Below are 13,243 nucleotides of genomic sequence, written 5' to 3'. Positions count from 1 at the left end.
CGAAGAATTCTATAAACGCATGGCTCATAATGATATTCAAGAGTGTGAAGATCAACTTGTGGCAAGGTATGCTGATGGTTTGAAGTTTTCTATTCGTGATAAGGTAGAAATGCACCGATCATTGATTGTCAATGATGCATATCAACTAGCCTTGAAGGTGGAGGCTAAACTTGGTCGTCGTGGTGTCAAGAAGTTTGTTGATGTTCGTAGCCTCTATTTTCTTCCGACGATGAATCTTCACATGGTAGAGGTGCAAATTCAAAACCCGAACATTACAACGAGACTGATACAAAATCATCCCCTACACATCAAGTTGGAAATCAGCCCAATCGTCCCAACTATCCAAATAATTGTTTCAAGTGCGATCGAGTTGGCCATCGTTATAAAGATTGTCCAAAGAGGCAAGTGGTAGCCTTCGGTGATGAAGAAAATGATGACGATCTTGTTGATGATTCAAATAGCCCATATATGATGAAGAAGCTGACATACAACATGAAGAAATCGGACCCAAAGAAGAAGAAGAAAGTTTGGTGATCCAAAGAGCACTTGCTACACCAAAGGTTGAATCCGATGATTGGCTTCGTTCCGATATTTTCAAGACTCGATGCGAATCTCATAATAAGGTTTGCACCATTGTGATCGATGGTGGGAGTTGTGAGAACATCGTATCCCACAAAATAGTGAACAAGCACAAGCTTAAAACCGAACCACATCCAAAGTCCTATCGGATCACATGGTTCAAGAAAGGAAAGGTGAGTAACTTTTTTCTTTCCAAGAACGAATTTGATCAAGAGACCAAGGATAATGGTGTATTCGATGCTCTACTTGTTGTTGAATCTAATGAGGAGCACGATGAACTTCAACGGCAATTCAATGAATTCATCACCAAAGAAATTGAATCCGATTGCATAATAGGTGAACCAATTGATATTGAAGCGATGGGTGAATGGAAAAGAATTACATCGATTTTTTCATCCAATTACATTGATCCATTTTATTCAATACATTGATCCATTTTATTCAATCATACATTGAAGCCCACAGTGGATATTTATGCATTCAAACATGTTCAAAATCTATACAAATTATCACTTCGTCGTGGAGATTATAAAGCGGAGTTTGATCTTCGGAAGTTTTAAATGACGAACATTCTTCGATACTTCAAAACTCGAGGGAGAGGTTTTTTGAACCAAGGAAGTTTGGCAAATTTCAAGATCGCGTGGATGACCCTTTTCGAGTGCTTAAGAAAATTGGTGACAGTACATACAAGATTGAGCTCCCTCCAAGTATCAAAACTCTTCCAACTTCAATGTTAAAGACTATACAACTTATCATGGAGAGTTTGACGAGAACTTGTGGGCAAGTTCTTTCTCAACTGGAGATAATGATGCAGTGCCAACATGGAAGCCAAGTCATGCCTAGGTGGTTTTGGTGAAGTTCCAAGGTGCACTCCCGCATTAATGTTGCTGGACCGTTTTGAACCTGATTTTTGGGCTTTTAAATGGCAGAATCATGGAAAGTGGTAAACTACAAAGTTGGAGGCCTTTTTGAGATCTTTCCAACAAGTACTTATGCTCGAAAATTGGCTAAGTGGTTAAAAAGTTATGAAAGTTTTAGTGCACTGTGTCTGTGGGTTCCCAAAACAGTCAAAGTTAGTGAGTTTCAATGCAATTAATGTTATGTTAGTCCCTAAGCTAGCTAGTGAAGGAGCTTGAACGAATTTGCTTTGGTTTTCTTTTATTTAAAGAGTTAGAAACCATCTTTAGAGAGGATTTTGGATGTTGATTAGCTTATGTAATTGATAGAATATCAATTGGGTTGAGCATTGCTCCCATTTTGGTTCTTCTTCTCTAAGTTGTGTTCTTGAGTTATATTTTTCTTCTTCTTCCCTCTTAAGCACCCGCATTACAAATCCAAACCCATCAATAATTTGCATAAACATTTTCTACACTTTCTACACGAGCGTTTCGCATCGGTGGCCCAAAATGCCGGGGCCTAACGCACATAAGAAGCATGAGATACAACAACAAGCCCAATGCAACTTTGCATAATGAATACCCATTGTTACGAGGAAGCTACACCCGGATGAGCTTGGCATATTAAAGGGAGTCAAAAATTGAAATATGAGTAAATTAGAATATTCTTTAAAGGGTTAACAGTTTACAACACTACACTTTAATGTTATATTAATGCTAATACAACACAAATAATCTCACACCAACTTAACAGTTTACAACACTACACTTTAAATAGAAATGATAATCATTTTAAAGACATATTGGGAAGACTTGATACATATAGGCTATAATGAGAAACATATTCTTCGATAATATCTCAGTTGTTGGTGAGGTAAGAGGGACCTTCACCAACTAATAAGGCCCTTTTTCGGCTCTCTCCATGGATCCCAACTCCAAGAAATATGTCTCTAATCACTTGCATTTCCTTTGCAACATCACTCATCTCCATTCGTTCTCTTGGTGATTCTAGAGAACACACGACTCCAATCCTCACCAAAGACACCAAGCACTCCTGTATTAGTTGCATCTTATCTCCATCACTCCTCCAATTGTTGGTTCCTCTTGCTTCCTCATCTTCTAAGGGCAGTAATGGATCAACAATCTCCATCACATGTTCAGGCAAAGCTAAAGCGGCAAATTTGTGAAGACTTAGGCCATCATTGAACATGTCATCTGTGGGGCACTTTCCAGTGAATAACTCCAATAAAAGAATCCCATAACTATAAACATCTCCGGATGTGGACACATGGCCACCTGACCCATATTCTGCAATTTCACACTTTTCTTATACTTTTGTTACCAAAAGGAAGTAGATACTATTTAGAAACTGAAAGAAAATAGGACTTTTTTTAGAAATAACAAGGGGACTTTTTTTCTTGAATAAAAAAGAGACAATTCAATGATCTTTTCACATTTAGAAACCTAGGAAGCAATAAAAGAGTTTCGAGTATTGGGAAAAGCAACAAGAAAACCCTAACTATATATATATATATATATATATATATATATATATATATATATATATATATATATATATATACACTAGTAAAAAACCCCTTGCATTAATGAAGAAAATTAATGATAAATTAAAAGAAACATTAAAAGTGTTGAAAATAAAAGATTAAATTAGTCATATTAATTGAAATATTATAAAATACAAAAATAAAGCGGAAGTGCGATAATAAACCAAGCTTAATAACTGCATATTAGATAGTACATTTTAAAAATAATGAAGCAATATTCATGGTTACCTAAGGATCCAAAATGAGTAAATAAGCCTCATCTCAATAATAACCAAAATTACCAATAGATAGAGTATGCCACTTACAATTCAGTTTATGTAATTATTTCTCTATGCCCTGTTTGGATTTCAGGAAATTGGATTGAAAGGAATCCACTTTCCTGTTTCCATAGAATACCCAAACATCAAACAGTGAATGGAGGAGAAAGTTTTATTCCTAGTTTCTTACCATATAAGAAACAGCCCAAATAACATAGCTTACTACTTTATGCCATCAGCCACCATCGATTTATGGCATTCCTGCAATTAGTGTCTAATTCCATACACATCAGTTTTTAATCCCAGCATTGATTCATTACCAGTGTGGCTAGAATTTTGGCTATCACTATTACCATGTTGTTCATGTATTTTTATGTCCTCCATATTATGCCATCCATTGTAACAAATAAATGAATTACTGATTACAAGATATAATTAGTTCCAGTTTTTTTTTTCTACTTTTATTTCTTCAATTTTTTATGGCCTGAATAATTCTTATTAAATCTCGACTTTTACATTCAATTTCCCATATTCATCAAAGTTAGGAATATCACTGTGAAAGATGTCCCCTGACCTGGCAACATTTGCAGAGTTAGTATCCTATAGCAGAGTGGTATGAAGACTGAAACTGATAGGTTCTAATGCATAGTACAGAAATATGAATCAGGAACGTAATAAGTTTGCAACCTCATATTCCAAGAGCATGATGTTTTCAGAGAGAAAACAATAAAAAAACATAAAAACCTGGGAATAGCGAACCAAGTTCACACTTTTCTTGACACAAAAAAAAGAAGCAAATAGCGCCGAATATTTTGGGCACACCCTATCTATGTGAGGGCCCATCAAATGAATGATTTGGATCACTCAAACAATGTGGCCCCCACTGTATTTAATTCCACAGCACCTATCAATAAAAATAGATAGACAACCCATGACATGATAAATAAAGATGTACTCATCAAATGAAGGCAAAGACAAACAAATAATAGCACTTGCTCTTGGGTTCTTAATGTATAAGTTGAACTGCTTAGGTTGAAAATAGAGGTTTGAACTCATACAAATCAAGAGAACAACAGAAAAAAAAAAAGGAAGCAAATTGTTGGCTCACATTAAATCTCAAAGTATCCCTTGCATGTTTGTGCAATAAGAAAAAAACAATCTTTAATCTCTAAAAAAAGGATAAGAACCACAATTAATGAGAAGAGAAGAACTGTGTAGAAAATGTCATAGATTTCAGCATGAATATAACTACTGAATAGATGAATGGAAGTAATCTTAGTTTCTCAAACAAAAGGGGGTGGGTGTATCATTTATGATATGCAATTAATACATGTAGTTTCTCAAAAAGAAGTGAAGAGAAGGAATTCAGTAATAAAGAATCCAACAAAGAAGCAGAGCTCAGCAACTCAATCGAAGCTCATGCAGGAAAATAATTTTCTGGAAAAGTATTGAAAGCAAAAATATTTCTTAAATTTCCTTCTGTTTTGAGACTTGAAAGAACATAACTTGTACCAACTCGATTCAATTTTTATTTAGATGAACCTCTAATTTATGATGATATCCCTCTAAATTAATTATAAACATATTATTTCATTCTAAACTATCGAAACAAAAATTATATCAAGAAAAAAAATTCCATGAGAAATGTTTTTCTTACAATCCAAACAGGGCTAAGAGTAATCAGCTATAGGAAAAGAGGATAAAAGGATACATGCTACAGAGCTATTGTCACTCCTCAAGGGAAAATAAGACACAATAAATCAAGGCTACTTAGAAAAATAACACACAATAAATATGCTACTTATATTGGCACTACCATGTTTTGATTATTGCACAAGGGTTGATGGTTCCAGCGAGTAGGATCATCCCATCAAGTTATTCTCAACAGCATTTGGTCGGAGTTATGGTTGCCGCTTAGATCCACAACGGATGTAGCAAAATGCACAAGGTAGAAGTGGGGACCCAATAAGCGTTTTTAGGAAGGAGTGTAACAGTGATTTTTTTTTCTTATATATATATATAAGGGCTGCAACTCGGGTCGGGCGGGTCGGGTTTTGGAGAACCCAACCCTACCCGAGAAATATCTCGGGTCGGGTCGGGTCGGATTTTTTTTTCGGAAAACCCACGATTCCCAAACCCGGCCCTACCCATGATAAATCTCGGGTCGGTTCGGGTCGAGTTGGGCTTTTTCACGTTGACGCAAAATTTTAAGGAAAATTCTTGTTTGGCAAGGCAACTCAACTCATAGAAGCAGAAATTACACTCACATTACACTTGAATCAAACAATGATGTAATTACACTCACATCACACTTGAATCAAACAATGCTGTAATCAAACAATGTTGTAATTACAATCAAACAATGCTGAATCAAACACTTGAATCAACTCAACTCATAGAAGCAGAAATTACACTCACATACAGTAACAGTGGGTGCGTGGGTTTTCACTTTTAACTTTGGGATAATTACATTTACACCCCCTCTAGTTTCTGACACATCCACTTCCACCCCTATGGTTTAAAACGTGACAAATACACCCCTGTAGTTTCAATTTGTTTAAGGTTTGCCCCCTCAGTTGAAGGTTTGTCCATAGATTGAAGGGTTAGGATGATCCGATGGAGCTGATTATTTGGGCACACCATATCTATGTCAGGACCCATCAAATGAACGCTTTGGATCATCCAAATAATGTGGGCCCCTACCCGAATCCAAACACTACCAAAAAATCATCCAAATAATGTGGGCCCACATTGTTTGGATGATCCAAAGCGTTCATTTGATGGGTCCTGACATAGTTAGGGTGTGCCCAAAAAAGCAACTCCATCGGATCATCCTAACCCTTTAATCTATGGACGAACCTTCAGCTGAGGGGGCCTACCTTAAACAAATTGAAACTACAAGGGTGTATTTGTCACGTTTTAAACTATAGGGGTGGAAGTGGATGTGTCAGAAACTAGAGGGGGTGTAAATGTAATTATCCCTTTAACTTTTAACTAACAATAGAAAAAAATATACATACTATAACTTATGTAACTCGGGTCGGGTCGGGTCGGGCCCCTTCAAACCCGGCTCGACCCGAGATTCATGTGGGCTTTTGAATGCTGAACCCGGCTCGACCCGAAACCCATGAAACCTGAACCCGACCCAGGCTATTTTCGGGTCGGGTCGATGCGGGTCGGGTAAAACCTGGCTCGAGTTGCAGCCCTAATATATATATATATATATATATATATATATATATATATATATATATATATATATATATATATATATGTGTGTGTGTATCTAAAGATATATATAGAGAGAGAGAGAGAGAAGGTGCCCTTGCAAAAACCAGCAACAGTGCACCATTGAATAATACACCTCACCCAACCACATTTATGATTCCTTTCATTTATATTTTTATGTGCAATTAAAATGTGGTTGGGTGATGTGGCTCTAGTGGGCCTCCCTTGTTGCTGGGTTTTTGTAAGAGCGCCGTTCATTTGAGCATTCCTAATCAATTTATGTCGTGGAAATATTAGTGAAATATACATTTATTAAGAATCTCTGATTTTTAATAATAGTTTAGATTTTCTTATTTTTTGTTTAATTATCATGCCGGATTTTCCTCAAATCTGAAATTAGTAAAAATTTTGGTACTTCACATATAGAAAGCATTGTGTTATAGAAACGAAAGGGTTTACTATTTTCAGGTCTATTTCTTGTACAATATTATAGAATTCCTATCTCTGATCTTGTGGGATTGATATTTCTTTGTTGAGAAATGCACAACTACTTGTTTACTAGTGATTTTATTTGGTCAGAAGTTGTTAATTTAGGCTTTGTTGTACTATATTAACCCTACTAAATTACAAAATATTCCATGAAACTTATCTGAAAATAAAAAGGATGAAGATACTAATACAATTTTACCTGGAGCGATGTACCCAATAGTTCCCTTCAACCCAATCGTACTACTTTGGTGTTCAGAAGAGCTATGAATGATTCTTGAATGGAGCTTGGCTAACCCAAAATCACCGACATGGGCATTCATGTCTTCGTCAAGAAGAATGTTGCTTGGCTTTAAATCACAGCGAACGATTGTTGTATGACATTGATGGTGAAGATAATCCAATGCAGAAGCCACATCAACTGCTATGTTTAGTCTCACAATGAAGTTCAAAATCCTAAATTGATCTTGCCCATCTACTTTTGGATGCAACCACTTCTCTAGACTCCCATTTGGCATGAATTTAAAAATGAGAGCTTTGAAATCATTGCCTCCAAAATCCATACTTGAGCAAGAAGTTAAGATCTTTACAAGACTTCGATGACGAATGTTTTTCAATGCTTCGCACTCGGCCATGAAACTCTTTGAGGCTCCACTTAAGTGAAGGTTGAGTACTTTCACGGCAACAATATTTTCAATGTGCCCAAGAATTCCCTTATACACCGTTCCAAAACTTCCCACACCTATCAAATTGGCTGAACTGAACTCATTTGTTGCTTTAAAGAGCTCTGCGTAAGAAACCTTCAAATGCTGACCCTCTCTAGAAGTTGTGGAAGATGGTTTCTTCCTTGATTTTCTTATCAAGTAAAGAGCCACAGTGACACACAATAAGGATATCAAACATAAAGCTACACCTACTAGGATTATTACTCTAGAAATGTGAGATTTTCTTTGCTTAGCATTATCTCGGATGGGGCATGCTGGTAATTTCAAATCTTGGATACCACCGCAAAGCTCGTCATTGCCAATGACAGAAACAGCCCTTGCATTTCCAAAGACACCTTGTTTTGGTACTTCACCCTGCAGATTATTGAAAGACAAGTCTAGATAGTTCAAAAATTGAAACCCCTCTAGATATTTTGGGATCCTCCCAGAGAATTGTTATATGAAAGGCCAAGGGATTGAATAGCCTTTAATGTACTTAAGAAAGGAGGAATGGTTCCTTCAAAAGAGTTAACGTCCATATAAAGTGCTATTAAGCTCTCACAGTTACCAAGAGTACTTGGAATATCACCTGACAATCGGTTCCTTGAAACATCCAGCATCCCTAGATTTTTCAAGTTACCCACTTCCAATGGGAGGGAGCCAGTCAAAGAGTTTCGAGACAAGTTAAGTAGTAATGATAGGGAAGAAAGGCCAATAACTTGTTTTGGTATGGTACCATGAAAAGGTTATTTTTAGCGAGCCACAATAATACTAGATTTTGACAATTTCCCAAGGCTGAAGGTATAGTTCCTTGCAAGTTGTTTTCTTCCAAGCGGAGTTCATTTAACTCAGTATTATTGCCGATGGACCATGGAATTTGGCCTGACAACATATTTCCTGACAAGTGCAATTTTTGCATGCTTTGTAATTTCCCAATGGAATTGGGAATAGTACCCGTGATGAAGTTGGTGTATAAACCCAAGACCAATAAGTTAAAGAGATTTCCAATGTCACTAGGGATGCTTCCAACAATTTGGTTCTCTCCTAATACCAGCCAGCTAAGGTGCGACGAGAGATTGACTATTGAGCTGGGCAACATGCCACCAAAACGATTTTTGTCTAGTGACAAATAATTTAAATTACTACAGTTGGTCAAAGAAGTTATAAAACTCAAGTCATCATCTCTTCCAGTTCCAAACTGATTGCCCCATATCCTGAACGCCCGCAAATCATTTAGGCTTCCAAGATTTTCTGGCTCCGTCCCGCTAAAGTGGTTGTCTGGTAACTCAAGCAATTGAAGCAAGGAAGCATTGGATAATGATATTGGAAATAGTCCTGTAAATCGGTTCCCTCCTAAAAGTAGAAATTGGAGTTTAGGGAGAGAGATACCTATGTCAGATGGAAGGCTCCCATGTAGTTGGTTGTTGGTCACGGCAATTTGCACCATGGATGAGAGATTATAAAGAGTTGAAGGGAAGGGACCAGTCAAGTTATTTACAGAAAGAACTATGGATTTCAAGTTTTGAATTTTGGCAAGTTCATCTGGGATACTTCCCACCAAATGATTGTAAATTAGAACGAGATTGGTGAGAGATGAAAGGTTCCCCAGTGAAAGTGGAATGCTTCCTGTGAGAAAATTAGCAGGTAGACGCAATAGGTGGAGATTCTTGAGAGTGCTAAGCTCGACAGGAATGTTTCCTGTCAGATTGTTATGTCCTAAATCGATGAAATGGAGGTTCATACAGTGTGTGAGATTGGGTGGAATTTCTCCTCCAAGGGAATTGTAGCTCATATTAAGAAATCGCAATCTGAAAAAACGGCCAATTTCTTGGGATATTTGACCGTCGAAGCTATTTTCTTGTAGGTAGATTTCCCTAAGGAAGGTCAGGTTGAATATTGAAGGAGAAATAGAACCCACCAATTTCTGCCCACTAAGGTTCAATCTAGTGACCCTTTGATGCCGGAGACCGCAAGTAACTCCTTTCCACTTGCAAAAATGATGAGTATGGTTCCATGAACTCAGGACATCAAGAGGATCACTTCTAATCTCTTTCTTGAAGGCAAGCAAAGCCATTCTATCAGTTTCATTTCCTAGCAAGGAGGTGGTGGTGGTGGCAGTGCAAAAGATTAAATTTGCTAAAGTGATAAATGGCCAAAGCATCGAGAGAGTCGTACCTGGTAGCTCCATTTGGGTTGGGCCTCTACTTTTGCCGAGTTAATAAATGATTTCTATCTCCCATATTCATTTTCTCCTACTCCTCCCTTAAATAGAGAAATGTATATGCATTTCATCCTTATCCTTATCCCTACAGCACAAGAACCACTTGTTGTAGCTTCATCTCGACTTGAGACGTCGGGTAAGCCATGTCCTATATTGTTACATTTCCACCTTATTCCAATACGACCGCACAAGTAAAGACTTAGAGCCTTCCAAATCTCGGGCTAACGCAAACAAACGAAGCCAAATGGGAGATTCCGGCACTAATGAACTGCCGGAAACACAGTGAGCGCCTCGCCAGAATGAGGGAAGAAGAGAAAGAAAGAGAAAAAAAAAAAAATGGGCGGGCTTTTATAGGTCCATGCGCTGGAAAACTCAAAGGTCACATCGCTCTGACGTTATACGACACGTGGTGCCCCGTAAGACGCGCGCAGTTACCAAGGTCATTAATACGTCGTTTTCACTATCATTGTTTAAAGCGTCAAACCGCTGTTTCCCAAAGGTCGCGACCGTCACTCGTGTCTCCTCGAAATACCCTTTAGGACGCCGTAACAAGCACTTACAAAGCAAAGCATCCATCGAGACCGAACGTGTTGAGCATCCATCACGCTCAAGCTACGATCCATCCTCGTAAAAATTAAAATACGCTCGGGACCGAATGTGATCACTTGCGCCATAAGTGCAACTCCAGCCAAAATGATGATCCCTCGAATGATGATGCACGAGTCGTAATATTCTATACCGAATATTACTTAATAATGTGTTTACGGTACATCTACAAACTACTTGCGACATTGAATAAAGGTACGACAAAGAAACATAGGAAATGATTAAAATCCTTTTATTCACAAGTAAAAGAGCCTTTACAAAAGGTGGGTTTCTAGGCCAGATACAAGAAAAAGAAAATACATTCTGGGCCGTGCTAAGCTACGACTAGTAAAAAAGACAGAGGCGAATTGTAAAGAGTCGACGCCCGGAGCTTCAGTATCATATGTCTGGTGAACCACCAAGCGCTACCAGACATTGAACCTCAGCATCGCCACGGCACCCGCTTGGCACGATCTTCTTTGCCCCGGAAGGAGGCTTCAAAATCGACCGTGTCAAGGTCGTGACCGAGGGTCCCATCATTCGTCCGGATCTTCCTCTGGATCTTCTTCAGGGTCCTCCTCCGGCGAATTCGCCTCCAGATGAGGCTCGAGACCGGGTGACATGGAGCCGGTCCTCGTACCACCTTCGGTCATTTCTTGCAGCATCACCTTCAGGGCCCCGTTCTCCATCTCCAACTTCTCGACTTGTGCCCTCAGTCGGAGAACCTCCAAGCCTTGCTGAAGAAGTTGATCCGCCACCCCGTGTCCTCTCTCCATGGTATGCTTCAGAGACCGTTTATAGTTGGCGACGAAGCTGGGAATGTCGCCAGGAGCAAGGAAATCCCGGGGAGCGGCGAAACCTGAATGTTCCGGAGTCCCTGCCTTCCGTTTCTTCTCACTTTGGGAGCCGTGATTGCCCCTCAACTCCAGCCAATGAAGAAGCCACCACCACCGGAGTTACCGTTTCCGGTGGACTGGGCTTCACCGCCAGCGGCCCTTTCAGCCTCTGCGACCTCCTTGTTCTACGGGCCACCGGCTCCCTAGCGGCGGGAGGATTTCCGCCGTCCCCATCTGAGAGCGACTCCACTTCCACTACCGGGACTATCGCCCCTAGTTGATCATCACCAGTGGCCTCTTGAAACATTTTTAACAAAAAAGCGATAAAAAGGGAAAAAATAGAGGGAAAAAGAGATAACAAATAACCCTTCCCCTCACCTCCCTTTTATAAGGGTTGCCAGGCGAAAAAATCGAGCTGGATTTAATGATCCGCCGATTTTCGAAATCTCCCATAAAGCGGGAAATAAAAGGCTGACTCATCTTTTGAAAAAAGCGCGCAAAAAATAGTCGGGGCATAAATTTTTTCGCTGTTTCCCGAGAAAACCCAAGCATAGAGGAACACACCCATCAAATGATATAGCATTGAATCCACCCGCTGATTCCCAAGAAAGACGCTTCGACTCCATCATCTCCAGAGAATCGGCACCGACTCACCACTTGAAAATTTAACTACTTCCTTACCCTTATAAAGGGACAAGAAAGTAGGGGCGCAGTATGTTAGGGGTAAAATCGGTATAGCCGGTACCGAATATCAATCCCCTTCTCCCCCACTCAACTGTATCAAATGCAATCCCCCCGGAAACATTCGGTAACGAGCATCAGTTGGGCTTCCTTGATACTCTTCCTTTATGCGGTACCGAACGACTAAGGGAATCAAATATCGCGGGGATCCCGCCTCCAAGTGGAATATCCGGATGGCCGTTGCGCATGGGGCGCGGCTTTTGAATTTAAAACGTCCCGCCTAAATCTCCACCCACGATCTCCGGCCAAAATCATCGGAAATCACATCTCCACAATTTTACTCCCCAGCCATCACGCTCCACGTGGGCAAAATCAAAGGCACGATTGATATCTTCGAGATCGTGGATCTCCACCCCTATAAAAAGGGGGCTACGCATCTTCTCCTCTGTTCTGGTAACTTGACTTAGCCCTCCCCCATTTCCCATCCATTATCTGTGATTGCCCGTCTCTGACTTGAGTGTCGAAGTGGCCGTCCGGAGCCACCACTCCGGGCCCGCTGACGCTTTCTCTGTGAGCGCAGGATTACAGGTTCTGCGAAGCTAGTTCGTGCGGTCGGATTATGGGCGTCATCAAATAGAGTTCTTGTTACCTTTAAAAAAAATGTTTGGTTCCTAAAAGCAACTCTTTTCCACTAATTGCATAAGAACCCCTTGAGCTCTAACATATTTTTTGGTAAAATATTAGTCACTTTTGATTTTTGAGCACATTTTATAAATCTGTATTTTTCTTTACTATTCATGTTTTCCCATCCTAATTTCTTTAGATTTTGATCCTTGAAGTCCAAAAATCTCACCATTCAAGCAATCCAGCCCATCACAGATTCAGTTTGACAAAAAAAATCATTTTAGTCTACATGGTGGACGTTTAGGATAGACCAATCAGAGTAAGGTTAGGTGTGGGCCCGACGCTCATTTTAGTCTATATGGTGGACGTTTAGGATAGAGCAATCAAAGTTAGGTGTGGGCCGACGCTCACTGTCATGATCGTCACATCCATGTGCCACATGTACAGTGGGACTACAGCCCTGTATTACAACGGGAACTGTTAAATAACGATGCTGGTTTATCATTACCTAATAGGATTTTGTAATTTACTGACATCGTTAAGAATCTGTTCAAAATATAAAAAAAACATTAAATATCCAA

The 13,243-nt window shown here is 39.5% G+C and overlaps 1 protein-coding gene across 1 annotated transcript; it reads right to left on the bottom strand.

Annotated features, from left to right (window-relative positions):
* Positions 1–2,108: 2,108 nt before the first annotated feature.
* LOC143860505 (putative LRR receptor-like serine/threonine-protein kinase At3g47570) lies at positions 2,109–8,162 on the bottom strand. Its single transcript, XM_077371188.1, has 2 exons — positions 7,214–8,162; positions 2,109–2,783 (listed from the first exon to the last, which is right to left on the bottom strand). Exons 1-2 carry the CDS (start codon positions 7,644–7,646, stop codon positions 2,335–2,337), a joined length of 882 nt encoding a protein of 293 aa, XP_077227303.1. The 5' UTR covers positions 7,647–8,162; the 3' UTR covers positions 2,109–2,334.
* Positions 8,163–13,243: the final 5,081 nt, after the last annotated feature.

The sequence above is a fragment of the Tasmannia lanceolata genome, unplaced genomic scaffold (genome assembly GCF_043159265.1).
Source record: "Tasmannia lanceolata isolate RefF3 unplaced genomic scaffold, GAP_Taslan_0.1 ptg000037l, whole genome shotgun sequence".
NCBI classification, from domain to species: Eukaryota; Viridiplantae; Streptophyta; class Magnoliopsida; order Canellales; family Winteraceae; genus Tasmannia; species Tasmannia lanceolata.
The sequence above is the reverse complement of the archived record's forward strand: the minus strand, read 5'-3'. Positions and strand labels throughout refer to the sequence as shown.